This window comes from Pygoscelis adeliae, unplaced genomic scaffold (assembly GCF_000699105.1).
Source record: "Pygoscelis adeliae isolate BGI_AS28 unplaced genomic scaffold, ASM69910v1 Scaffold286, whole genome shotgun sequence".
Lineage (NCBI taxonomy): Eukaryota > Metazoa > Chordata > Aves > Sphenisciformes > Spheniscidae > Pygoscelis > Pygoscelis adeliae.
In genome coordinates, this window is record NW_008825076.1 from 9247528 (window position 1) to 9275089 (window position 27562).

Consider the following 27562-nt stretch of genomic DNA (forward strand, 5'->3'; position numbering starts at 1 on the left):
CACCGTTGCTCCCCACGCCAGCCCCCCCCCACTGCCCCGGTCACCCCACGCACACCCTTCTCCTCCTACTTAATTTTTTAGCTCCATCTGGTGGCAGCCAGACCTGCAAATTTAATATCTTTATTGCTGCAACAGCCCTGCCGTGCCCGCATCACGTGTGTCCCAGCCTTTTCTTGGCGTGCAATAAATCCATCACCTGCTGGACACGGCTTCAGTCTTTAGTTTCTCATAGGAGGGGACCTGGGCTGCACATACACGTGCTCTCTGCTTGGGTGTTTGATCAGGCTGCAGAACGCTTTGCAAGATGAGGGTTTCCTCTTGCAACCATGTCCAAACCCAACCTGTTGCTTTTTGCACCTGTGGACACTCTAACCTGGAGCTGCCACCTTCCCGGGGCACGGCCGCAGCTCCCGAGGTCTCAGCAAGCGCCTCGCCCTTCCTCGAGCTTCAGAGGAAGCGTGGCCAGATCAGAATTTATCACACACCTAAACCACATTCCCACCTCCCCTTTCCAGGCCCCTCCTGCCCGGAGACTTGCTCAATTAACAGCCAGACTCGTTTCTGCTATGTTGCACGGCACAGATGCTGCTCAGACGGGGAGAGCATTGCATAAACTTTATTAACTTTATATATTCCAACCCTGCTGTTGTTTCAGTCGTACCGGTCACCCCTTCTCCTGCAAACAGGCCAAACGGGCCTGTCAGGAGGAAACCTAAACCCAGGCAGCCCCAGCTGCTTTTCACCCACGGCACGTGCTCCCTGTGTGTCAGTGCTCAAGCAGCCCCGCTCGGGCTGGTCCTGGGGAGGCTGCCTGCACCGGCCTGGGGCCTTGGCACTGCTCCTGGTGCTGCTTTTCAGTGAGTCCTTCCACCGCTGCCAAGGACAGCCCAGTCTCTGAGAGCGTGCACGGGCAAAAGGTGCTCAGCCAGAGCAAACGCTCTCCCCAGCTTGGGGGGGGACAACAAGAGGCTCACGGTCCTCCTGTATTGCTGTACCCCAGGACCGGCGAGAGGGGCTCCGCGAGGAGCTGGGGGTGATGGATGTGATGAAGAGCAAAACAGGGTGAAGCAGTGTTCTACCAAGTGCTGCTTGCACCTGGGCTAAGCAGGCGTTAAATATTTGAACCCAGACACACATTTTTCTTGGAATAACGACACGATGGTGAGCAAGACAAGGAGCCAGAGCGGAGCAGCCCAGGCAGGAGCTGCCTGTGCAGGGTCCTCGGGGCAAGCAGGGCTGCTGCCTGGGAAAGGGGTGGCAGAGGCACACGGTTTAATGCACACCTGGATGAACAGAGACCAAAGAGACACGAAGATGGTTATATCTGCAGTTGCGAGAGTGGGACTGATTGCAAACCATTGCTTCCTGGGCAGGAGAGGAGCAGCGTGGTGAGGGAAGAGCATCCAGCGATGCCCTGCGAGGGACTCGTGTGGATGGATGCACACACATTTATTGATAAATACACCGGACACACACTACAAGAAAAATCAAGCGGAGCCACAACTGAACACAAACTGCAAACCTTCACGTTGGTGTGGGGAGCGGCAGGGACCTCCCACCCTACTGGCTGAATGAAGATGTAAACTCTGGGTGATGCCTTCACTACCACGGGGCTTTTCCAGACTGCTACACAGCCAAGCACCAGCAATGGGTTCTCCACAACTCGTTGCCTTTTCCCTTGGCCACCTCCCTGCATCCTGACCGAGAGGGACCATGGGCTGTTTTTGGGGGGGATGTGCTTTCCTTGGAGCCCCGTCAGAGGGCAAACCAGAAGGAAGGAGCTGCTTGGCAAGAGCTGGCCTGGAGGGGCCTGTGCAGGAAGGATGGTGGGAAGGGGTCCCTCAGGAGGGGGAGCTGAGCAGCCGTCTGTAGATGAAGCCCAGCTTCTCCCGCAGGGCCAGGAAGGTAGGACGCTCCTCCGTGTTGCCGCTCCAGCACTCCAGCATGATGCTGTAGATCTCGGGAGGGCAGGAGCTGGGCCGGGGAAGGCGGTAGCCCCTGGTGATTTGCCGTACGGTTTCTTGGTTTGTCATTCCTGCAAGGAGAAGATGCCCCTGAATCTAATGTCCCCAAAGGATGCCCTGAAGGTACACCTGCAGTGGGCCAAGATGTCAACTGGTGCTGCTGTGAAATGGCGTCTCTCTGCCACGAGGCTGGTAGAGGAGAGGCTGTGGGAGATCATCCAGCCCATACTGCCTTCCTGCCCCCAGCTCCTGCACCCACTCTGCAAGCACTGAAAATCCCTCTCAGCAATCCCCAGAGTGGACAATAACTTGCTCATGCTCTAGGAGCTGCTTCCACATCCCTTGTGGAAGGGACAATATAACAATACGTGACATGTTGGCTTTTGGGGACCATGGGCAAGCTGCCCGGCGTGTGGACGGAGCGGCGCTGGAGGGGCCTGGCAGCCCTACCTTCGTACGGGATCTGTCCATATGTGAAGACTTCGTAGAGCAGAATCCCATAGGACCAGACATCGGACTTGAGGGAGTAGGTGCGGTAGTTGGCTGCCTCCGGGGCTGTCCACTTCACCGGGATTTTGGTGCTGCTGCTGGTAGAATAAATGTCATCCTGAAAAGCAATGGGAGATGGGTCGTGAGGGATGGTTTGATGAACACAGCCATTGCTTTTGGGGGTTTGCTGGAGCTGCGGGCTGGGAAAGGGGATGGCAGGGGAACGGCTGCAGCATGGGGCAGCTTGGTGGCCTGGGGTGATGGGAAGGACCACAGCACCCCACTGACCAACCTTGAGGAGCCGGGCCAGTCCAAAATCGGCGATTTTGCAGGTGAGTTCCTCTCCCACCAGGATGTTTCTGGCCGCCAGGTCCCGGTGGACAATGTGCTTCTCCTCCAGGTACCTCATCCCATCTGCCACTTGGCAGGCAATGTTGAGCAGGTGGGAGGTGCCCAGGGACTTCCCTTCAGGACCTGTTAACCCAGACAATCCAAGCGTTGGGCACAATCTAGCAACATCTATTTTGGTGAAGGAGACCCTATGCCAGCAACATGGGACCAGGGCAACGTGTAAAACCTTGAACTGGAAGTCCTGCCTAACCGTCCTGGTTGTGCTGTGTGGGAAGTTCAGCATAGCCACGTGCTCCTCAGGAATGGGATTGGGGTGAGCTCTGAAGAGCGCCCTGCACTGCAATGAGGATGCAGATGTCTGTGGCTCGTTCAAAGCTAAAGGTGACCTTCTAACATGCAAATCTCCAGCCGAGCCTTTCAACCTGTCCTACCTGAAAGCTCCAGCTCCTGCGGCACCAAATGCTGCTGGAGCCCCAACCAAAAACGAGGTCAATGCGGGGGAGGAGGGGGATGTACCTAGTAGAAGAACAGGTCTTGGTGGGAGCTGTTTGTCTTGTTTCCCTTCAAGACTGATTACTGGGTCAGGAAAAGAAAGGCCAAGAAAAATAAACTGATGGCCAGGTGATGAGTGGACCATGGCCTGTTACCAGCTCTGCAGGTGAACAAAACCATGCCGCCGGGCCCAGGGGGAGGTTTGGCTGTTTCATTCCTAACGAAGGCAGAGTTGCCCAAACACAGCAGAGGGGTTTCTGTCCACTGATGGCAGCTGGAAGCCCAGGGGTGGGTGAAGAAGGAGGGATGAAGGTCCCTACCAGCACAGTTGGGCTCCCAGGGACTGATGGGAACCCAACCCACATGAACACCAAAAGGATCATGCCAGACCATGTCTTTGGGTCTTGGGGTCACCCAAGAGCACCTCCACCAAGCGCCCTTGGATTGTTCTGCATTACCACTGATCTAAGTGGGATGGAAACCAGGCTCACTCTCTCTTAGGGTCCTCACTTGGGTTCGTAGGGCCATTCCAGGGCATGGGAAACACCTGCAGAGCAGCACTGCCCCAGGAGCCCACTCCCCACGGTGCCGGCATGGGTACTCACTGTTGAGGTAGGTGTGGAGGTTGCCTTTCCGCATGAGCTCAGTGATGATGTACACAGGCTCATCCAGCGAGCAGACGGCATGCAGCTGGATCAGCTTCTCATGCCTCAGGCGCTTCAGGTTCTGAATCTCCTTAGTGAAGTCTTCTGCCTTCATGTCGGCTGGGGGAGAAAGCCAACACGGCCATTGTGAGCTACCTTCTTACCTGGACGTTGGGAGCTCAGCACCTCCAACTGGGATGCGGACCTTTTTCCTCCTCACAACCCACCCCTGCTCTCAAAGTTCGTGTCTGCACACCCTGTGCCTCAGTTCCAAACACCCAAGAGATGTTTTCCACGGGGCTTTGGATCGCGTTTTCAGGACCATAGTCCCATTAGGACTTGACTTATCACAAACCCATCGGACTTGACTTGATGTGACTTATCACAAACCCACCGGATGGAGCCATTTTATAAAGGTGAAGCCCAAGCTTAGGTGGGCACACAGAGGTAGTCCAGTGGCTACTTGCCAGGTCCTACCACAGGTTGCTTGATAAGACAGACACAGTGACCAAGAGGACGAGGAAACAAAAAGGGACGAATCACGTGGCAGGGAACGAGAGACCCAGTAGGCCACCGTTAACATCTGCTCCTCCACCTACCTTTTATGATCTTGATGGCCACCGGCACTGTGTTCCTCCACAGTCCTTCCCACACCTCTCCGAAGTAGCCCTCGCCCAGCTTCCTCCGCAGGGTGAACTCCCAGCGCGGGCGCTCCCAGCTGTCCCTCTCAGGGGGGGTCTGTGAAACGGGCATTGCACACTTGGACCAGCCGGCTGGGCAGGACCTGCTGGTGGAGCCTGCACCAGCTCTTGGTGCCCACCAAGGCCCGGTGGCCACGGAGGGGTGAGCAGGACACGGTGCTCCCCCACCTGCGTTGCACTGGTGTTGCAGCCTGTGCATTGCTTTTCCCTCTGCTAAACGTTCACTGGGGGCACAAAGCAGGCGGGGCATCCTCTGCATCACCTCTGCTGGGAGCCAACGTGTGCAAGGGGGGAGGTTTTTGGAGACTACATGAAATATCAGGAATTCAAGTCATAATTCACTCCTCATCCGACCTCAAAGGTGGCTTTTCTCCATTTCCACCAATAAATAAAAATGAGTAAATGAATATTATTGCATATTATGGCTGATTTAAATTTCAGCTCATTAATCATTTCTTTTATCTTACACCTTTCAATTTCACCCTCAAATTATTCACTTTTAATTGTTATTTCTAAGTCATAATCGGTGGATGGAATTCTAATCAGGAAATGAATTGGCAATTTGGGATTAATACTCTAATTGGATTTATGAGCACCACACTAATTGGCATGAAAACTATATAAAAGCAATGTGGTTTTATTATAGTCTAGGAAAAAAATTGGAAGCGCCGGTATTTCCAGATTCAGTATCAAAGGGATTTGTAACAACGCAGTTTCTAGTCTTCAATGTGGAGAAGACATTTCAGAAAAGCCTGTGCACTTTGGCCAGTCAAAAATACATATAAATGCCATGCCCTGGCCTTAACATGGCTGATAAAAGGTGATGCTGGCAGCTATGCTTATGATGTACTTTAAATTTAGCTTAATAAGGCTCAAATCCCAAATGGATAGACTAATTATTTCTATTTTTCCCTAATTTCTCTTTCCTTTTTTCCACCCTGTACATCTTTGGGACCTTGGCTGAGCCGCACCGTTGGCGTACGCACCGCGGGGCTGCAGGGCTGCAGCAAGGGGCTCTGGATGACCTTCCAGTGCTCGGTGTAGAAGGCGAGGAGCTCCTCCATGTTGGGGAAGGGACGCCCCTTCTGGATGTAGAGGCTGCCCCCGGGGCTCTTGCAGATTCGGAAGTGGCTGACCTTCGCGTGGTTGCGCACTGTGGGGAAGTCCAGGGTGGGGGAAAACTCAGCTCGTGCAATCGCCGGCTCCTTCCCACCTCCCTGCCGACTCTCACCCTCTCTCCTTTACAGGCGCCTGGTCTGTTAATTCACCCTAAAGCAATCCAACTCGCCCCTGGGGTATTACATCCCACTCCCCATCACTCGCTTTGCTCCCACGTCCTGGCTCAGAAGACTCCTGGCCGCAGGTGAGGAGGCTCATTTGGACTGGAGAGGTGATGCTTTATTAGCAGGGATCATCCCCCACGCAAACAAACTGCTCGGAGAGCGGCAGAGTTTGTGGCTGCTCAAGGTGGATAAACCAGCGGCGGCTGGACCTCCTGCAGGCATGCCGCAGCCCGGGGGGGCCGATGGGCGGGATGCGGGGTTCGCCGTGAGTTTCTCAAGGTTGTTTTTACGTGGATCGGACCAGATCGTAACGGCGCTGCCTGGTCCGAAACTCCCTGAATTCAGATTTCTGTACGTGGGAGCAGCCCAGGCCCCGGCAACCCAGAGTGGCGGTGTATTTTTAGACAACCCTCAGATGACAAAAGCCGCTGGAATGAAATCCTGGGAGTTAGTGCTACAAAACCATCATTAAGCTGCTGTGAATTGTTTATGGCTTTCATACCCCGGACGGGAGCAACGTACTTTCCTTTGCCACAGTAATTCGGCAATCCATACCTGCATCTATTAGCTTTCCCCATTCTTTTAGAAAGCAGTCAATTCACTTTAACAAGATGCTGTAAAGCGCTTTAAACATATTTCCATGTTTTTCACCCCGTGCTGACCAAGCCAGGAGCTGCCCCTAAGGAACAGCCTGGTTGCTTTCCCTGTGCTCATTTTCTCTGCACGATTGCCACAAAATTTACCTGAGAGAGAGTACTCGCCCTTGCTGCTCTCGCTGTCCCGGACGAGGAAGGAGCCGTGCTGGTTGGGAGGCGAGAGGAGGAGCTGCTCGGCTTCATTTCGGCTGATCTTGCTGAAGTACCAGCTGCGGGGGCAGAGCAGAGGGGTTAGTGCGGTGCAAGGGGATGGCGCACGGACGGGGCCGCATCCGCTGAGCCAGGGTGGGGGAGCAGCTCCCTCCCACCATTTGCTCACCCCTGGCAGCCACCAAGTGAGCGGCACGGAGGCCAGCCCACGGCTCAGAGCCTGTAAACACGGCCGCCACGCACACCATTGCCAGCCTGCCTTGGGGCTGCTTCATTGGATTGGTTTTGCAGGCACTTGTTGCATTTTATTGCAACTTGCTGACTGCAAACCGTTTCCTCCAGCAGTGTCTGGTCACCGCTGTATTGACCTGGCCAGGTCTCAGCTCCGTCCCAAAATCAGGAGGTTTACACCCGTGGCTTAGTGCAGCAGGGAGGCGAGCACCTGGGCTGACAGCCTGCGGTAAATAAAGGACCAGCTACCTGGTGCTGCATGGAGGATGCTCTGGTGGGGTGGCACCCACGCGTCCTGCCACGAGAGCAACAGCTACAGGCACAGGATCGCTTTGCACTTCTTGACCTGCAGCTCACGGACACAACCAGCTCTCGGAGCCCATGAGCAAATCACATCAATGAAAACATATCTGGGCATTGCCCTTTGCTGCTCCAGACTTGGCAGCGCCGGCTGGGGACCTCAGCAGCACCAAGACAGGAGGGAGGAACCAGCCAGACCCCTCTTCTGTGCCCGATCAGTGCTGAGATTTGTCACCAAATCTCCAGCAAGAAAAGGCAGGTTGGCTGGCTGGGTCCCGACTCAGCAGGACACACGGGAGTGTGGGGAAGAGGCTGCTTCATCCAGCCTAATACAGCCGGGACGTGAGAAGCCGAAGGTTTAATCATTAACTGGGATCGCCAGCGTCTGAGAAGCTGTGCAGGAAATTATACACGATGGGGTTACACAGCTGAACAAATTACCACCCAGCTCCGACTTGCGGCTCCGCGGAGTCTGTGTGCTTGCGGCTCGCTCCAGCTGCAAAGCCGCGCATGTTTGCTGCCAACCGCCCGCCCGCACCGCAGCATCCCCCTCGCCTCCGTCCTCGGGATGAGGCTGGGCATGAGCGGCGCCCAGGTTGTGCACGCACGCACGTTCAGCTGTAGCCTGCCCAACTGTTTTGTGCAATGGGACTAAAGCAGCGAGCCGACCCCACAGTCCTCACCGGTGTGGTCCCAGCACGGTCCAAACCAGACGTGCCTTTCTCCCAAGCACGTGCAGGGAGGCGAGGGAGGGAGGGTCTCTCCCATCCCGCCGGCTGCAATCGCTGTCCCTGCACTTCGGGGCCCCTTCCCAGGCTCCCCCCACTCCTTTCCTTTACCCCCTGTTCCTGGGCAGTGCAGGGCGAATGCCGGCAGAGTCTGCAGAGCGATTACACCCATCCCATCCGTGCGCTCCCCGTCACTCGGCGTGACTCAGGGCCTGGCACAGAAGCAGCAGCAGTGTGTCTCGGGGCGCTTTGCCTGGCATGTTGGGACCATGCTGCCTTATGCAATGATGAGCCTGGGCATTCCCCAGCTGAGACAGGGCTGAGACATCAACCCGAGTTCCACGTCGCATGGGAGAGGCACAGACAGGGAGGGAGCCCTCGGCCCCAGATGAGCAGGAGCCGGACAGCAGCAGCAGTGGCATGGCTTGGCCCTACAGAGCTTCGGGCTTCCCGGCAGGTCCCAACCCAAACTGCTTCTCCCTGCACTCCCGGGCTCTTTGGAGCTGGCAGGGCTAAGGCAGAAGCTTCCCCAGCTCCCTCCCTCCCCGCTGCCTCCTCTTTAATGTAGGGCAAGAGGGAGAGGACCCAGAACAAGCAGGAGCCCATTTATTCAGCACCGTAGCTGCACCCGTGCACATCATGGCACCGCGTCCCAGCCCAGAGTCACCTCATCCTATGTAATGGTGATGTGCCCGGGAAGGGGGACCAGCATCTCTGCCCCCCAGCGCATCCCCCAGCCAGGATGTGCTGAATACCTCCACCCCACTGCTGTGAGCTGCAGGAGCTTCACGGCGGGGATGCTCAGGGGAAAGAAGGTCCCCTCAGTCCCACCACAGCTGGTGGCAAAAGCAGGGGACGAGGAGCTCGTGCTCTCCGCAATCGCAGAGGGTGAGCGCTGCCTTTGCCTGGGCAGGGACGTGCTACCCTGGTCCAGCCCCCATCCCCCTACGGGTCCAGAGCATGGGATACTTACGGCCGGTGAGCAGAGGTGCCCTGGCTGAGGTTGGCCACGTATGCAGCAGGAACGTACCCCATGGCTGGCTCCCCCAGCAGCCGCCGGGCTAAGACATACTCTCCTTCTTCTCTGAGGACACGCAGTTTGTCCCCTGCGCTTATGCTCAATTCCTCTGCGCTCCGGGCTGAGAAAGCGTATAAAGCGATAAAGAGAGAGGACTTGGGGATGAAGGAAATGGAGTTCGGCTCTGAGTGCAGCGAAACGGAATCGGAACCAAGATACCCCAGCGAGTAGCTCTCCGGCACGGAGCGGGGACGGAGCTTGTTCCAGAAGGATGTCAGGAAGGTCAAACGCTTCCTGACAAACTGCTCCATCCCCGGCGGATGCGGTGGATGCAGTGGTCTATGCCACCGCGCTTCTCGAGGCCAGAGGAAGGGGCGATCCCGGGCTCATGCCACCGGCCGGGCGGCTCATGCCGCCGTCCCGCGTCCCTCGCACGCGTCTGGGCGCTCGCCGGCCCTTCCCGGCGAACTTCCTATTTCTGAAAGTGAAACTGGTTGATCTGGTGGGACGAGTCTGCAGGTGGGACGAGTCTGCAGGCGGGAGTCCCACGCTCAGACCCGCGGGCACATCTGGGAGACGGGCACAGCTGGAGCCAGGCTCGCCGCTCTCGAAGAAGGAGAACGGCTTTTTTTTTCCTCTAATTATTATTTTAAAGTGCGCTCTCCTGCTTGTTACCAGAGCACCAGTAAACACAGCTCTCTGTTCTTCAAGCAGCTCTTGTGACAAGTGGCTGACTCCAGTTAATAGTCTTGATGTCACTTGTGTGAGAGGGGATATTTTGTTCCACAGGAAAAAAATTGCGTCCACAAATGTGTGAGAGTTAAAACAGAATTAAGGAAATAACCTTAGAAGAGATCTGAAGTGGTGTGGATATTTGCTGGGTGGATATTGTGGGGTTTATAACACAAGATCCTTTTTCCTTTCAGTCTGCAATGACCTCCCAGAGTTACCCCGCTAAAGCATTTGCCGCCTCCCATTAATTCCTCATTGCAGAGGATCTCTAGGGAATCCACTTCCCAGATCCACCAGGATCCGGTGCTTGCTCAGCCTCCGGCAGGGACGGGTCCCCTTCAGCATCAGGAGGTCCCTGTCTGGTGCAGGGTCTGGATCAGCCCCAGGCGCCTGCGTGGCATCCAGAGCCGAGCCCTGGCACGCAACCCCCGGCTCCTGCTGCCGTCAGCACACCCACGCTCCTCGCAGTCCTGGTCGCACTCAGATGCAGACACGCTACAACCCCCTTGCCAAACCCCGGCAACCACAGACATCGGCCAAAGGACGGAGATTTCCACCTCCTATCTTGCACGTCCACTTTTGAAGATTGCTGCTCCGGTGAGAAATCCGAACTCCAGCCCCCCCCCAGCCCCCGCCTGGGTTTTGTCGCTTAACTGTTCCATCTAATTAGTGGGAGTTTTGTGCCTGGCAACTCTGCTCCTGGCCTCGAGTCCATTATTTCCATCCTCCTCTGCTTGTAATCGGTCTGGGTAGCTCATTTTGGGTGTGCAGTTGGGTTTTGAAAGAGGCTGCTTAAAAAAACCGGAAAAGGAAACTTTATTGTAGGGGTCTAGGCTGCAGACTGCAACCGTACGGTGCATGAAGAACAAACTGGACCCATCGCTGGCCAACAGCTCTGGGCGTGCCGTGTCCTGCGTCCTGGGTGTCCCATGACACCCAATCAACCTGCAAAAGCTGGATTTCAATATCTGGGTTTGGGGGTCAGTTCTTTCCCCACCCTCTCCCAGGCAGAGCAGCCCAGGGCAGAGGACAGGAGCACGCAGCGCTCCATGAGCATGCCCTGCGCGTTGCTGCACAGATGAGAACTAGAAAAAAGGGAGTCTTTAATAAAATATTCTGCTCCCTACTTACCAAAGCAGCACCTGAATATATGGGTAATTCCCCCAAGATCTTCGCCCACCTGCCCAGCACACAGCCTCGCTCTTGGTGGCATGCAGGGATGTGTAATTTCTCTGTGTATTTTTCCCACTTCAGCACGGGGAGGGGAACAGAGGATGGAGCAGAGAAGGGTTTGCAACACGTCGGGAAGGGACATTCCCTCTGCTGTCCTTCGGCAGCGCTTCTGACAAGTCTGGTCCTCACGTCACGCTCCATCAGGAGGAAAATGGGCTGCTTGTTTATGCATTTAGAGATTATCTGATTAGATCGAGCACCGAACGTTTATGCCTTACTGTTTTGAATGGGGACTTGGTAAACTTGTGGTTTGCAGAAGGAGAGTGGAGACTGATTTACCTTTATTGACCTTTGCCAGATTAGATTCTCTAGTGGTACAAGCGATAGACAAGTGCAGCTGATTTATAACACGCGAGGCTTTGGATCTTGATTTGCACCTAAATGAAAGAGTACTTCAAAATGACAAACATCCCTGAGGACTAAATACTGCCTCTGAGCTGAACGTACCAGACATGCATAACACACACTCATCGCTGCAAACCTGTGACTGCACAGGACACGCATGCACAGCCCAGAGTCCCACGCCAGGAAATAGCTGATAAATCACAACCTTTTTCTAGTATCTTTTTTATTTTCCTATTAAGTTCCAGGAGCATCCCTGCTGCTTTGAATCCCTTTGGTACTACAACACACCTAAAAAAAAAAAAGGGGGGGGGAGAGGGGGAGAAGAAAAGAACAGGCATGTTCACAAAAGTTTCTGGTCCTTGCACTGTGGGAAGGAAGGTGGGAGGACACAGGAAAGATAAGGAAGGCACAGATATCTAGTGGATCAAGTATTTTCTCTTTAGTCCCTGTGGCCAACTTACAAGGATGTATTAAAAACCAATCTGTCCCCAGATTTGGGGCTATGGTGGATACACAGGGACTTCAGTTCTAGCACCACTAAAAAGCACCACTAAAAAGCACCTCCAAAGAGCAACAAAACCAGAGGACCTGTTCAGTAGAGCTGGTTACATAGTCCTGGTTTAGTTGCAGAGCACCTGGGAGCAATAAACACAAACAGCACTTTGCATTCATCTGTGTGTCAAATATGGCACATCGTGTTCTCCCGTACTAATTGACAGAAACCAGCAGCTCCCCTCCGCTAATGAGAGCGCCCATTACATCTAATTATCTGAGGTTGTCTTCCAGGTCCTGTTACATTTACACTCAAAATACATCTTTCAGCAAAGAGCCCTTTGGGGAAAAAAAAAAAAGGAAGAGAAACATAAATCCAATTAATCCCCCAAAGGGGCAGAAAGTTGGAGAATGCGGGTCATGCCAAGGAAAACGTTTCTGAGCACGGGGCACGTAACGGTAGGTCACTCGCAGGGTCATGTAACTGAGGATGCGCCACTCGTTACCCAGTGACTGGCAAAGCACAGCGGCTGATCTCGGCATCGCGGGCGGCCACGCTCTGCTGTGTCTGGCACCCCGTCCTGAAGCACCCAAAGAGCTGGGAGACTTCCCCGAGCCTTGGGTTCTCCTCCTCACTGCTGGCAGGGACCGCAAGCCCAGCCCAAACAGTGCCTGCCAGGGCCCTGAGGTTCCTCTTGCTCTTTCTGTTGGCATGAGAAGATGGCTGGGGGGTTAGTTTGGGTTTCACATTTATTTTTTTTTTTTTTAGATTTCTCCAGATGCTTCCTGGCACCACAGAGCATTTGAGAAAGGTTTTGCCTCTTAATGAATTGTTTTGGTTGGGTGCCCATGGGACATTTCAGACCAGGGGTGGTGGATGACAACAGCATTGCGTGGGAAGAGGAGAAGGGCAGAACAGTGGCACTAAAGCAGCTTCAATTATTCTCCATTTCCTGGGGACCAAGGAAGAAAGTGGCATCTCGGCAGCCTGCTGGTCTGTCACCATCAAAGAGGGCAGAGCCCATCCCCAGAGGCGAACGGTCCAGGGCCTGAGGGGCTTGTAGACAGTCAGTGCAAAGGGTTCGATACAGGCAGAAGTACAGTCGTCCTGGGACAGGGAGTGGTACAGGAGGTGTGAGAGGCGGCAGAGCATCGTGGGGTCTCGTGGCTGCTGTTTCTGAGCCCTGTAGGAATGGGTTGGACTGGCTGGTGGAGAGCAGGAGTGCAGGTCACAGGGCACCTGAAATGGCACAGGAAAGCAGAAAAACTCTGTGGGAGGCAGCTGGAGGCAGAGCGAGCTGTTTGTACAGTGCCTGGCAGGCCTGGGGCATGCATGACTGCAGCACGAAAACAGCAACAGCCCTTTAAAACCACAGAAATACTTTTCAGGGACCCCGTAAACCCTAGAGTGCTTTTCAGGGATCTGCAAATGATGGCAAGGAAAAGCCAACTCATGTGTCACACTGCAATTTATGTCAAATTTCTAAAGGGGAATCTCTGTTCAACTGGAATATCTATAAGGACCAACACACCAAATCAGACTGGAAAACAGTGTGGCCAGTCCACAGCCTTCCCCTTCTGCTTTCTGCTGAGATTATCGGCACAGACTAGCCTTTGCTTGCCCTCTCCTGTAATCTAACTTCCAGAGGATGCTCCTTCTAGTACAGACTGCCTGGCAGAACAACGCTTCTGCATAACGCTTCTGCTCCTGTCCCTGCAGAGCTCAGCTGCAACACGTAAGAACCATTAAACACCTCCTCCAGACTGGTAGGTGCCAGCGAATTGTTCATCCTCTCTTTCAAGGCTGCAGGGATCTCCATGGCAAGTGGGCTAAGGGAGCTCGGTCTGTGCTCTCCGTGCCCCTAAACACAGGGGACCAGAGGTCTGGCAGCTTTCTGCCAGCACCCTGACCCTCCCACGGCTCAGCAGCAGCAGGAGTCCCCAGGCTGGCAGGTGCCGACAGTGACTTTAAACATGCACTTGAACATCCTCACTCCCTTGTCTGGAGCTGAGCAAACAGAGGACTGGTGCTTTCAGAAGAGAGGTGCACGGTGACTCAGTTGTTGAGGGAGAAATCTCTGTCAACATGTAAGCAAATGATGGATTGCTCCATCTGCCCAGATGTCGTTGTTACCCTGAGGAGGAACCAGTCCATCTACTCCATCACTGAGCTTTGTGATATCTCTCCCCACAAAGGTCCTTTGGAGGCTGCTGGATTTGGGGTTATGATATTAAGTGTTGCTAGAAGAAACCTACCCAGAGTCCCAGGAGAATAGGCCTGAGAGACCTCACCCAGTCCACCTAGTCCATCCTATACTTATGTCTTTCCCCATCTTTGCCAAACCAGTTCTTAAAAGACCTCCAGGAATGGATACGCCACAACGTCCCCAGACAACCCATTCCAGTGAGTCACTAATCATTACTGGTAGGAATGAGTGTCTAACCTGCTGCATTTAAGCCTATTACCTCTTGTCCCATTCATCACTGGATTGCTCCATTCCTTTCTGCAACAGTCTCTTCTGTATGTGAAGACTGGGGAAAACACTGAGGTGTCCCACCACACGCTCAGCAGCACCACACGGATCCACCTCTTGGACCCCAGCCTGGAACAAACACACCGACCTTATACGAACAGGCAGCATGGTCATCTTTTTCTCCATTTGTCTCCAGTCTTCTTCCCCTGTCCATGCGTGCTGGTGTTCCTGCGGTGCCACCTCAGCTGGCTCTCTAGTGCATTCACCTGGTGGGGACGAGAAAGCAGCAGCTCTAAGAGGAGTCTGCACCATTGCTCAGATAATCTTTAACCTGCCCCAAATACAAGAAGAAAGTGCCGTCTCAAGTTACCTTCACCGAGGCTCAAACTTGCATTTTACCCTGCAGTTGTAGAGGTCTGAGCTCACAGAGCTCAGCTTCATCTCTTCTCTCCCTACTCTACCTCTTCTGTACCTGCCGCTAGTTCCCTCTGATCGGATGGTTGCTCCTGGCTCTGGAGGACACAGAAGTCGCAGAGGCTGCCCGTAGCAAATAGCTAAATCCTGCTCCTGGGGTGACTCCATGGAAGACAAACATTTGGGGCACAAAGTTTTACCTGTTTCCGTAGGGAAGCAACTGTCTTCTCCAGTTCAGCCACAAGGGACTCGAGATTCTCTCTGGAGGAAGGGCTTGGGGAAGGTACCTCGTTTCTGGGGTCAGGGATAGAAAGTGAAAGGGATTATGCAAACGTCAGCTTCCTGGATGAGAAAATCATTCTGCCTTCTCCAACATCAGCCTCCAAGGAAGTATCAAACAGAAGGGCCCAACTCCCACATTCACCTGCCAAGAGATGCCAACCGAACAGCCACTCGGGCCGGGTATTTAAATATCAGTGTTGGGCTCTGCACTAAAGTGTTGGAGGACTTTGACCAAGCTCACCATCTACCTACTGAAACACCCCTGACCCCAGACCCTCTGCAGAATGCCAGTTTCAAAGGCCTGAACGGACTGAGTTATTAAAAACTTTTCTTATGCTTCATAAAATGGAAGTAAAAGAAGTGGTGATACTACACCTGGGGAAGGCAGGCTTATGCTTGGCAGGGTTTTCTTCTGGGTAGCTGAAACCAGGAGACCTCTTGCTTCGGAATCGTTGCGAAAGAGCCCTGAATTGCCCACGTGTCTGGCAGTCTTGGGAAGGAAGGGAAAGTCTGCAGTGAGCACTCGTGCTTAAAGCAGAACCATGTGGATTGAAGTGTGAATGAGGCAGCAGTGCCCTCCTTCACCATCCATGCTTGACACATCTCTTATGCCGGAGGGGAGGAGGCCACAAAGGTGTGTAACAGCGCATGCATCATGCATGGCTTCCCATGTCTCAGCTGGACATCTGTACCCAGAATATAGCACAAAGGGACCATGGCAGGATCTGTGGCTTAATGGTAGAGTTTTACAGGCTCCCAAATGAATCTGTACGGTGATAACGTGGTGGGGATCACCATGCCTACGTCCTGTTTCAGTCTCTCCCCCAGGCATGAGCTATTGGCTGCTGCCAGAGACAGAAGCCCTCAGCTAGGTGGACCTTCAGCCAGATTCAATGAAGCCAACAGGCTTCCTAGAGAGGTGGTCGATACCCTGAGCCTGTTAGTGTTTAAGATGCATTTGGACAATGCCCTTAATAATTTGCTTTAACTTTTGGTCAGCCCTGAAGTGGTCAGGCAGTCGGACTAGATGATCGTTGTAGGTCCCTTCCAACTGAAATATTCTATTCTATTCTATTCTATTCTATTCTATTCTACCCTATCCTACCCTATCCTACCCTCCCCTCCTCTTTGCATCCATTTGCTGACACACAGTTCTCATGGTATAGCATGAAACCAGTTCCTGGTATTTCATATAAGCTGACGGCATGTGATGAATGCCACCCAGAGCCATCCCCACGTCAGTCGGTGCTAGAGCAGCCTCCTTCCTTACCCTCACAACAGTCCTGCCACAAGCGGAGGTCCACTGCGGGAATCTCTTCGCAGCCGACCATGCCCTGCGGGTACGATGCCACCCGGAAGACATCTCTCTGGAGCTGCTGGATGTGGTCACTGTTGTCACAGATGACACGAGCAAGGGATGTCTGTCTGATCTGAGTCAGCTGCGCTGGCGTGAAGACCCCAGGATTCTCATACCAAAATCTGCAGTGAGTTGTAATCACAGCATGACTCAGGAGTAGGAGAAGAGGATGGGGAGTGAGGCTGGGAGAGGGAGAAGAGTTCCCCTACATCTGTGTGGCAGCACCCACACCCCTCAGAAGGAGCTTTTATTCTGGTGTCAGGCAGCTGTGGACACAGACTGCACTTTTCTGAGCCCATGAACCCCCGTGAGCTGCTGGCCGGAGCTGGAAGGTGCCACCACCTGCAGGCACAGCCCCTTGCAAGGGAATCCCAAGGCTCAGGCAGCTCTGCTGTAGCAGGTTGGGACACGGGTGAACAATGCTCCTGCCCTAAGTGTATCACCAGGCAAAGACGTGTCTCATTCACACAAGCAGCAAATAGGAATTAGAAGGAAGCTCCTGTGGACGTTTTCTAGCATTTTCAGGAGACATTGGGCACATCCTCAACGGCGCCCAGTGTCCTGCCATGAAATGAGAATCATTAAATCAGGCAAGGACACATTGACAGTAACTGTGGCAAGTCCTTTTGCAAATGCACTGGACAGAGGAGACTCTTCCTCGTATCGTAAGACAAGAAATAATCAAAAATTACAGGTTCTGTTCCTCCCTGTAGGGAGGAAATTCCCCCAAACAGAACACTAAAGACTTTGGGTTGACTCCGATGATAATACCTATCTCCATCCCTCAGCCTTCTGAACTGCGTCGTTAACAGGCACATCAACGTTGGTCCAACTCTGGTACCAGGGACAAGATCCTCCACCATCAGTGCTGGAAACAGGTCAATATTTTTGGTAGTTCCATATAAACTGCAGGATAACAGATATTAAAAAAAAGTTAAAAGACCATCAAAGAGTGGAGATAATATAAATCTGATCCCATCATAGGAATTTGTATGCAAGGAACTCATCTGGACAGTATTTATAATGGTCTTATCTAAAAGACAATGGGATAAAGGCCTGCCTTGGAAAGAGGCAGCCGGCGCAGATAGGATGCAGTTTAGTCCCACTGGAAAATAGCTCCAAGGCTCAATCTGCTCCCAAACCACACCACAGCAGTGCCTGATGACATTCCACTCAGAACCAGACTGATCACTTGGAGAGACCTCATTTGTCTTACCCCGTTCTTAAACCACAGCTATTACCCTATCTTAACATCTGTGGGTAGCAATATCTGGGAAGGTTATTCGATGGGTGTCCTGGGAGGAGCAGAAACTTTCCACTGACTGATCTCCAGTGATTTTGATGCTTCCAAGTCCGGGCTACAGTACCTCCTGAGCTTTTCCCTGATCTCCAAGTTCTTTATCTCATTTCTGAGGTCCTCAAACTCCTGTGCAGATGAGAGGTTGCAGAAGACCCTGAAGTCGTTGTAAGGTGGGATGCCATGGTCTCGCCCTCTCTGGATGTTGATAGCGGCCAAGTCCAGTGAGACAGAGTGTGCCATGGAGAAGAGTTTCTCCGTCAGCTCCATGTTGAGGAGTTCGGAGGGGACCCGCATTTTCCCAGGAACCCCAAACAGCCCACGGAGGAGGGGGTCGATCCCACCCTCCTGTGTGATCCTGAAAGGGGAGAAGAAGGCCTTGTGCAGGGGGATGTGGCCTTGGCGGATGGGCTGGAAGGTTTCGTTCAGCCGGTACAGGATGGGGTTGATCAAGGTGTGCCCGAAGCGGAAGGCAGCAGTGGCAAAGGCGTTGAGAATCCCCGCATTGATGTTGGGGTTGTAGCCTTTGTACTCACCCAGCATCTTCATCCCAGCTTCCCCAAGGACCTTGGGGAGCCACTGGGCATAGGTGATATGCTGCATCTGGGCACCCACAATCTTCCGTGCCTCATGATAGAGGAGGTCTCCATCCCAGTGGGGATTGAGGGCCGACAGCTCCATGGCAATGCGGTTGTGCTCCCTGAACCAAAGTGTGTGCATGGCCGTGAGACCCAGCTGCTCATTGGCACGGTGGTCTCCTGCCAGGAAGCACGGCACGGGGCTCTCGTTCTCATCTCTCATGCACTCAGTGGGTGGCCCCACAGCAAAGGGAAGGAGATGCTTCCCCGAGCTGGGCACAGCTTGCCCTTGCTTCAGCAGCCCATTTTGGCTGCTCAGATCCCGCAGCTCCCGCGATTCCTGCTCTGTGCTGCCGTAAACATTGGAGGCATCGATGTAAGACGTCAGGTGGTTGATCTGCTCCCTGGCGTAGACGGAGTTCATCAGCAGGGAGGTCATCCCACTGCCACACACAGGGCTCGAGCGGACAAAGAACATGCAGCGCCCGTTCCTCACGCGGGGGTCATTGGCAGGGACCATGACGGAGAAGCAAGGCGGGTCGTTGCTGCACACCTTGCTGCAGGGTGCTCCATCTGAGAAGCGGGACATGCTAATGGCTGCTACTGTCTGGTCCATGTCGTGGTCCAGGAACTGGCCCCACTGCATCAGCATGTGTGTGAACTGGTCATCAGGGGTGACGGTCTCAGTCCCGACCATGGCGGTGGAGACGAGGCGCGGTAGAGGAAGGGGCAGGTCCCTGGCATCTTCTGCCAAGGAAAACCCCCGGGGGAGGTTAAATCCATTCTGGTAGGCAGGTTTGAGGAGCCTCTGGAAGGCTGTGAGAGATGCACCCCACATCGGGTGCTGGAGGTTGTTGCAAGACCCGTCGTGGGTCCTGTACTTCTTGTGGAAGCAGATATCCGAGCAGTTTGGCGTGCGGCGGTGGGCAGAGCAGCCCGACAGGTTGGCAATCATGTTCAGGTAGTGAGGGGACACCAAGTCATTGTACCGATAGCCTGCGAAGGTAAAGGCAAAGCACCAGGTCAGACCACAGCTGCTGTAGCCATCCGGTTCCTACCATCCCGTGCAAGGGCTCTGTGTGAAACCTGCTGCTGGGATTGTCAGGGTGGGCACGGGAAGGCCAGGTCTCTGATCATGGTGTTGCTATGTAATTTATGGAAGGTTAAATGAAGCATGGCATCATACCAGGTCCACAGAGAAGAAAAGAAGGGGAAAAGAGTTTAGTGTAAACTGCGCAGAGGTGGAAACCAGAACTGTTGTGACTGGCAGACCAAACTGTGAGGGTGGCCTCGGTCTCCATCCTGGGTTTATTTTATGTCTCTCCGGGTTATTACTGCAACCTCAAGCACCATCGACCATCCAAACCCTACGTGATGAGCAGCAGGGAAGCAGTGGGTGACTGCCAGGGCACTACGCCATGTGAAAGCGCTGAATAATGCTGCGCTGTGCAGATGCTGACAGGGCAATGAGGAGGAGAGGCTGGCAGTCCGACCAGCCCAGACGAGACCGGCAGCCTGGAGAGAGGCTCCTCGCAGTCTGGAATACGTCCAGGCGGGCAAAAATATTTACGGGCCCCAAACGTACATGCCTGCTACATGGTGATTCACATGCATAGGTAGAAACATGCAGTGTATGGGAATGTCTGTTGTACATAAAGGAAGTCCCAGCTAGCAACTTTTGGAGTCCAGCTGCTGGATGCTTGGACCTTTCCAGGTATTTTTGGTGTTGCACTGCTTTGTTGCTTGCTATCCTGCCTCGATAAAAGGAACCTCAGTGGCTGGAACCCATCTGAGTTTGTAGCTAAGAGGTCAAAGTAGCAGAGAGACAAAGGAGTGATATCCCCTTTCCTCTCTTACAGCACCCAAATACTTCAGTATTTTTCTCGTTGCCACTTTGAGGGCACGAAACATCTCTGACCATGCTGCTGAGGGACTGAACCTTAGATCCACAAAGGTACTCCTTTGTGAGTTAGATGGCTAAATATTTTTAGATTAGGGCTTTCATAGCCAGTCAAGAAATCTTTAGCAAAATGGGGAACTGGACCACTTTCCTGAGAACCGGGTTAGTACGGCAACCACAAGACCGGCCCTCCAGCCGTTATGAAAACCATGGCGTGTAAGAGAGCATTGCGACCCAGACAACACATTTCTTGACATACCCAAATTTGCACTTTTTAAACTTTCTGGATGTCTACACGTTGTTGTTTTAATTTAATCCTATGCACAAAGTTAAGAAAGGAAATAAAATCTCTCCTACCTGTGACATTCATATCCACGATCAGACCTTGTTGCACATGTTCCTGAATCAGCTGCAAGGTCCTTTCAAAGATCTCACCTGCCCTGGCTGTTTCAAGGGTGTAGGGGTCCCGGGGGTAACGGAAGAGAGCCAGCAAGTCATTGGGTGTCTTGGGACGTCTGTTTCAAGGAATTAGAAGTGATGCAGGAACATTAAAATAAATACACTCTGTTCAGAGCAATGAGACTGCAGGCAGCAGGAGTCAGGCTCTAAGCCTGGCCTGGTGCTTGACCCCCAAAACAAGTGTATGAGAACGATGTGGCTTGCCTGCATATTGCAGATGATTAAAGAAAGGGTATTTTTCCCCAGGAAAATACACATATTTAATTTCCTCAGCATCTCTTTTTTTTTTCTGCTATAGTAATTTATTTTTCACCTTTCAACAGCTGAAACCCAGAGGTTTTGGGCTTAATACAAACTATTTATCTTTTCAATAAAAACATATATTGGGGTGAAAGAGGAGGGAATTACCATTCACTCAGGAAGTAATTTTTCATTGAGGAAATGGTTAGAATTATTATATTATTATTTCTGTTCACCCTACACAAAGTCAGTTGCATTTATAAAATGACCATGCTGATTATTTTCTTTTCTATGCACTGTCTCCGGAGCCAACTCCAGCTGACAAAATGCACATCGCAGATGTAAGTGACGTAAGAGGTGATATTCATGTATCAGATACTCGTGTATCAGAGTTTTCCAGAATCCCAAATGCCTGTTATGAAACTCTATCACATCCTTACATCTACACGGTGCAGCTTCAACCTCCAATACTCGAAGCAATACTGTAGCTTTCATTTGCGGATTGTCAACGATAAAGTGAGATTTGAGAAAGCTTCATTCAGTGTCTCTTTCAGCTCTTTTCTGCTTCAAGGCTCAGATCGCGGCGCTTCACACACTTACTTGCTGAACAGCTCAGTGCGTGTTGAATTGATGGCGTGGTCCACGCTGCTGATGGCTTCCCGTATCGACGTGGCTACAAACGTGTCGCCGCTCCGACCGACGTCCGTGGCTTTCCAAAGCAGAAAGAAAGAGCAAAAAAGTCTTAATTTACTTTGATATTAATTTGTCTTCCAAGCTCAAGAAAACCTGTGTATCGGTACAAGCCCCATAGTAACTCCACTGCAGGTCGAACTCCTTTTCCATTTGCAACATAACACCATGAAACTTTTTTTTTTTTTTTTTAAAAACAGATATTCTGAAGAAGAAATTAACTGCCTGAAAAAGAAGGTGACTTTTTCAGGAGATGGCTGTGGAACACATATTCAGAGTTTGCTCCTGTACAGCTTTGCAGATAAATGCCTGCTTTGGTTGGTGGTTAAACTGGAAAAAGAAAATGTGAAAAATCACAGCAAGTTAACCCAAAATAATGTATTTACTTCCCACAAAGGAAACTTCTAAAATTCATGAAATTCATTTGAACGTATTGCTCATACATTAATTTTCCATTTGTGGAACACTTCTAATTCAGTTCAAATTTAGCGTTAACACATCAGATACATCATCTTAAAACAAAAAAGAAAGCTGTGGTTTGAATACCTTCAGAAGTAAACACATGAATTCTTAAAAATTACTACAGAATGCATTTTTTAAGCCAGGGCCTTTGTCACAGCTGAACAAACCAGTTCCCATTTGGCTACTGGCATATGCAATCGCCAGCTGGAAAATGAGGTACCAATCAAGAATAAATCACAGAAATTATCTTAGGAATCATTTCAAACAACAAAGAAATTTCAGATTATTCTCACCTCCTTGCACACAATCCCTGTATAGAAAATGATACTAAATTCACCTAATAAGCTATTCGCTATTCATGCTGGTTATTCCTGCGTGCTTGAGGAAGAGCCCTCTACTTATATTTTTAACCTTATTGCTTGCCTTTGATTTTTTTCCCTTGCCAGTTCTTCCTTACCCTCTAAGAAGTACAATTTCTACTCTTGACCTCTGGTTTGACTAGCAGAGGAGTGCTGCTCCTCTTTATTCATTACAGTTCCCCTAATGCACGGAGCAGTAGCTTGAAAATGAGTGACTTATTTCCCATCCCCAAGAGACTGAGCAAACACTTAAAACCCTGTATCTGCGGTGACAATGTTGTTCTCCTTCTCCCTCCCCTGGCATGCGAGGTTATGGTCAGACGATGACTTGTGAGTGTGTTGGCACATTATAATAAGTTTCTCCCTCCCAGCAGAGGCAGTAACTACACGCACACCGACAGCTCGGTTTGCAGGGGGCAGTTTAAGACAACACCTTTGGCTTTTCAGGGAGCAATTGCAGCTCAGCTGAGAAAACAGCGAGGAGCAGCTGGGAGGTGCATGGGGTTTCACAACTGAGCGACTCTGATCACACCCGCGAGGGACCTGTCTGCAATGAAGCTAAAGAAATAACAGAGTTATCTGTTCAAAGTGTAGATGTCAACACAGCATAGCCCCTCCTTACACGAGAGCAAAAGAAGACTCAGGAGGACCACAGGAGATACCCTACCGGTGATGGTGAGCTGCATAGCGCTGGAGGTGAAGCCAAAGGGGTTTCTTGCTATGCACTCGTATCTGCCCTGGTCAGCCACGCCGAGGTCTTGAATAGCAAGGGTCCCGTCTTGGCTTATATGGAACTTGCCACTCTCTGTGATCTGGATACCCTCCTGTTGCACCATCAAAAGACAAAAAGTGTCAGGGTATGGAAAGCTTCCCATCATCCCAGCCTTCAGCCTATTCAGCAAACCCGCAAATGGATGCGATGAACTAACGTGGCCACCAGATGTTAGCATTGCTCTTCCAAAGAAACCAGAAAGCCATCCAAGGACATCTGCTCCTGCCTGGACCCACTGAGAGGAGGTCCTTCCTCAGCTCCTTTACCCTGGTCCACCTTCAGGCACTCCCTGCAGGGCACAGACACCCCACGCATTTCTCTGCACTTCTCACAGACAGGCTGGCTGGAGCGAGTGCTGTGCCCTGATGCTGTCACAGAAGTTTCATGGCACATAAATTAGTCTAAAAGTTTTGGGACAACCTGAAACTGATGGGTTTTTGCTGGCCTTGAACTGTAGATACACCAGCTTTTGCTGGCTCTGGGCAGCATGGCTGATCAAGGTGCTGCGAGCAGCAGCTCGCTCAAACCCCACCTCTTAACCTGTCTGGTGGCTTCAGGTTTTACTTTTTTATTCTCCTATTTCTTAACGTCTTTCTGCTGCTCTGCCCCAATCTAATGCTTACTCTGCTGCCCTCCCAGGCTCTTTTCTTCTGCTCCCACTGCTGGCTGGAGCCCAAGGCAAACTGCAAGGTCACCTCCCACGAGACCTCTGCAGGGTAACTGAGGCTCAAGCATTTTCCCCTCTAATTTGTTCTGTGCCTGACTGTGCGCAAAGGCAGGGCAGGTCCCAGTGAAGGTCACTGGTGTTGTACTGCGGCACAGCAGGAAAAAGTCTGAAGGGCTTCATCTAATGAATTCTTGAAAAGAGCAGCCAGGCTGCAGCGTGATTGTGAGGGATCGTGGCTTTGCCCCACCAAAGCTGGAGCCAACCAGCATCATCCAGTTCCACCAGTGGGAATCCTGGAAATAAGGACAAACTACTTGGAAAAAAATGAAAATGGATTTTTTTTCTAGGAATAGCAAATCAAGCGTTTCTAACATGCTGGAAGGTCACTCGCTTCAAGTTACTTGTTTGGAAGGAAGAACAAGAGAAAACAGGAACGTGCGTTGCAAGGCTTCGAGCCCGAGAAAGAGCAACATTCTTTTAGACCATTAAAACCCCCAAATCAGTGGAAACGTTGGTCCTTAAATTTTCATTAAACACAATTTCTTCCATGTGTATTGCACAAACTGATTTAACGAGTTGAGCTGGGACAGGTGTTTAACGGGAGAGTTGTTTAACGCCCCCACGGAGGAGCCATCCTGCTTCCTGGTGTCTGTTGAGTACGGGGTATCTTCTCTTACTTTCACCCAGGTTATGGTGGGCCGTGGATCCCCTTGGGCGGCGCAGGTAATGGCAACGTCCTGGCCTGTCTCTGCCACCACGTCTTGGGGGGGATGAAGGAACACGGGTATCACTGTGCAATACAGGGAAAAAAGTCACAAGTGCAAGAAATGCATCAAGGAAAACAGAGAAATCTGCGTGGAAAACATCTCAGCATGGGCAAACCAGAGATGCTGGGCTCTTTCTGCTGTTGCAAGGGCTCTTCAAAGGGGTGTCAGTTTACCCGTGCTCTCTGTCTCTCTACCAAGTCCTCTGCGGTTTACGTTCATTATTTTCTGCTCCTGTGTGTCTCTACTTGGGGCAATTACATAGGAATGTGCTGCGTTCTCTGTCATTTAAAATCGTTAATTCAAAGGCTTTCTAGAAAAGATGCTTTAGCTGAAACAAGGATCGTGAATTGATTCAGGAATTATCGGATGAGGCTCTCTGGCAAGTGTTAGTCAGGTCAGATTAAATAATTATATTGATCTTGTTGGTCTTAAAATATTCTGCGAATTCTGTGCTTGAAGCATCACTAATTTAATGTTTCTAGATAGTTTCCTTCTCTCCAGTCTACCATTAGTAAAATTCTGCCATGTTTGTGAACAAGCAGGGATGTTTGCTTATTTAGAATGATTGTTTATACGGCAACAAGAAAGGAAATGAAAACATGAAAGCATTCCTGTGTGACTCGTGTTTTACAGAGGCTTAATTTTAGAATACCTAAATTTAGGTTGAACCTATGACCTGGTAGCTAATGTTTAAGACAAACGTTTCTGGAGCCAGAGTTAAATCTTCCTGAGAAGGAATCAGGGTTTTTGCAGAATATTTCATTTAGAAAAGAATCTTACAATTCATTCTGTAGAAAAGCCAAAATTTAAAAACAGTAAAAAAAAGATTACTAAGAATTTAATTAATACATTTTTTTGTAAATTCGCAGACAAAAATCCTTTGTTTCCTTTCCTTTACCAAAATCATCTTCTTAACAACAACTCCCAAACACATTAAAGGGCCCCATTTTTCACTCAAACTGGCCAGCTATCAGAGCTCATCTGATGGGCGTTAAAGCTCATTTCTGATCGCATAACCCTGCCCTAGTGTTTATTTGTGCAGATGCCAACCGATACCATCCCATTCCCTGCCCACACCAGACGAGTTTCATTCCCACGGTTATAGTTTTTCTAGACTACCAGATAAATTTTCAAGGAAAACTGAAGCAGCTTCTTCCAATTCACAAATTTTGGTTTTCAAGGTTTTGAAACCTCTTTAAAGTTTCCCACCAACTGATGGGGCTCTTAGGGCTAGACATCTGCTCCCAGGCAAAAGCAAAATCCCATCCCATAGGAACCAGGGCAATTCCCTGCCTTGTCAGACAGTGTGTTATATACCACAATGTTAACTTAATAAACCCATTTGCCAGCCCTTATTTCCCACCGCCTCACCAGCTTACCTCGTGGGGTCACTGACAGCTGTACCGGGAGGGTCCTCACTCCGATGGCACTGATGGCGTGGCATTCGTACTGGCCTTGGTCATGCAAAGCTACCCTCATCACCCGCAGAGTACCCGTGGAGAGGATGCTGTGCCTCCGGTCACTTGGCAGTGGCCCACCTGGTCAAACAAGCCGTGCAATTTGTTATTTGTCTGTGAGATTTCTCTTCCCGTCACTGGAGGTATCTGTGTGACAGTTAAAAATTTCATTTCCTTCCCAACACGACACCAGCCACCCTGAAATACCATCTTCATCTTGCCAAGTGAGGAACAGGACAGATGCTGCTCTTCCCACACCCAGGATCATGACTGAGTTGTCTTGTCTAAGCAACTGGAAAGGAGTTCCTTTTTTTTCCAGTACCCTTTTATTTTTTTCCTCATAAGCCTTTTCTTAGTGCAAACTGCAGATTTAGTGACACCTGACAGATAGCAAATCTGTGTTCAACTATCCAAACTGGCTGTTTAATCCAATAAATGGAAACATTTAGCATTGTCTTTTTTAATTTGGTATTTCGATTTTCTTTGGTTTGGAAACTGCGTTGTTTCAATATTTCCTCTATTTAAGGATAAAAGTTCAAAATTAAAACGCTTTACCGAACCCTAACAAAATTATTAGAACGACTCAGTTTAGTGACTTTTTTTTTTTAATATTCCATTTTCCTCCAAATAAGGGCTCTATTTATTCATCCCAAACACCAAAAGGAATCTGAATCCACCCCACGCTGTCAAAAGTGGCTTTGAGAATGAGCAATGCTCCATCACTCCTCCTGCTCTTGTCTTGTTCTTAGCATGCCTTCTGTGAAAGCACTGTAAAGCCTGGTTGATCTTTGGATTGCTGAGTGACCTAGCGAACCTGGTTGCAGAGCAATTATTAACCTTACTTCTTGTCACTGTGCTCCTTTCCACATTTCTAAGAGGTATCTTCTGAAATGTGGGCAGTAGAGGAAAACAGGTTAAAGGAGATGGAGAACAGGCTGGTGGAGGAGAATTTCAGCTGGTCCTTCTTAACTCCGCGTCAGGGCTATTGCTGTGGAAGCTGGAATACAATAGCCATGAATTCTCCACAGCACTAAACCATTATTTATGGCTTGTGAAGCATAAGGAAAAGTTGGAGGGCCTCTGGGTCAAGCATTATTGGCTTCTGTCCCAGAAAGCGTTGGATGGGATCAGTTCAGTGGAGCCAGCGCTAACAACCACCCGAGACTTTAAAAATTCACCACCACCTGTTGGCCCAAAGTGGTTTTTCCTAAGCTAAAAGAAACCTCAGAGGTGTGTCAGCAGTGAACGATGCTCTCCTGCAACATGCTCCCCAGGAGAAGCAAATCAATGACAATGATGGAGAGCTGGTACCTGGTGATACCCACCGACTCGGAATGTCCAGACCCTGTCTTTTCAAAGGAGGTAGGAAGCCACCACAGGAGGAAATTTGAGGCTTTCCATGGGTTTCATGCTGATGAAAAACAGCACGCTCCTTCCTTCTGACATGATGACTTAGTGTGTCAAAGACCTAAGAGGCTCCTTCCCCAGTGTTTAACACCACCCTTGGTGATCTACAATATACCTCCTAGTGTGACTGGGTCTGTGCTGATCACCGTCTGTCCCGTGTCACCACTGCAT

At 51.1% G+C, this 27562-nt stretch overlaps 2 protein-coding genes across 2 annotated transcripts in view; both read right to left on the reverse strand.

Annotated features, from left to right (window-relative positions):
* Nucleotides 1–1841: 1841 nt before the first annotated feature.
* On the reverse strand, nucleotides 1842–9318 carry LOC103919397 (tyrosine-protein kinase Srms-like). The gene is made up of 8 exons (XM_009326894.1): nucleotides 8963–9318; nucleotides 6668–6789; nucleotides 5628–5794; nucleotides 4540–4678; nucleotides 3902–4060; nucleotides 2746–2927; nucleotides 2415–2571; nucleotides 1842–2035 (listed from the first exon to the last, which is right to left on the reverse strand). The coding sequence occupies exons 1-8, from the start codon at nucleotides 9316–9318 to the stop codon at nucleotides 1842–1844; spliced, it is 1476 nt and encodes a 491-aa protein (XP_009325169.1).
* Nucleotides 9319–10213: 895 nt separating this feature from the next.
* Nucleotides 10214–27562, reverse strand: part of LOC103919323 (peroxidasin homolog) — a 48202-nt gene continuing 30853 nt past the window's right edge. Inside the window, exons 12-23 of the mRNA XM_009326818.1 lie at nucleotides 25907–26065; nucleotides 24438–24550; nucleotides 22989–23145; nucleotides 21411–21519; nucleotides 20469–20626; nucleotides 17704–19207; nucleotides 17108–17242; nucleotides 16250–16458; nucleotides 15355–15469; nucleotides 14898–14991; nucleotides 14432–14549; nucleotides 10214–13049 (exon numbers count right to left, since the gene is read on the reverse strand). Coding sequence (XP_009325093.1) covers nucleotides 14454–14549; nucleotides 14898–14991; nucleotides 15355–15469; nucleotides 16250–16458; nucleotides 17108–17242; nucleotides 17704–19207; nucleotides 20469–20626; nucleotides 21411–21519; nucleotides 22989–23145; nucleotides 24438–24550; nucleotides 25907–26065 — 2849 coding nt within the window. The 3' untranslated portion in view covers nucleotides 10214–13049; nucleotides 14432–14453. The remainder of the gene's footprint in view (nucleotides 13050–14431; nucleotides 14550–14897; nucleotides 14992–15354; nucleotides 15470–16249; nucleotides 16459–17107; nucleotides 17243–17703; nucleotides 19208–20468; nucleotides 20627–21410; nucleotides 21520–22988; nucleotides 23146–24437; nucleotides 24551–25906; nucleotides 26066–27562) is intronic.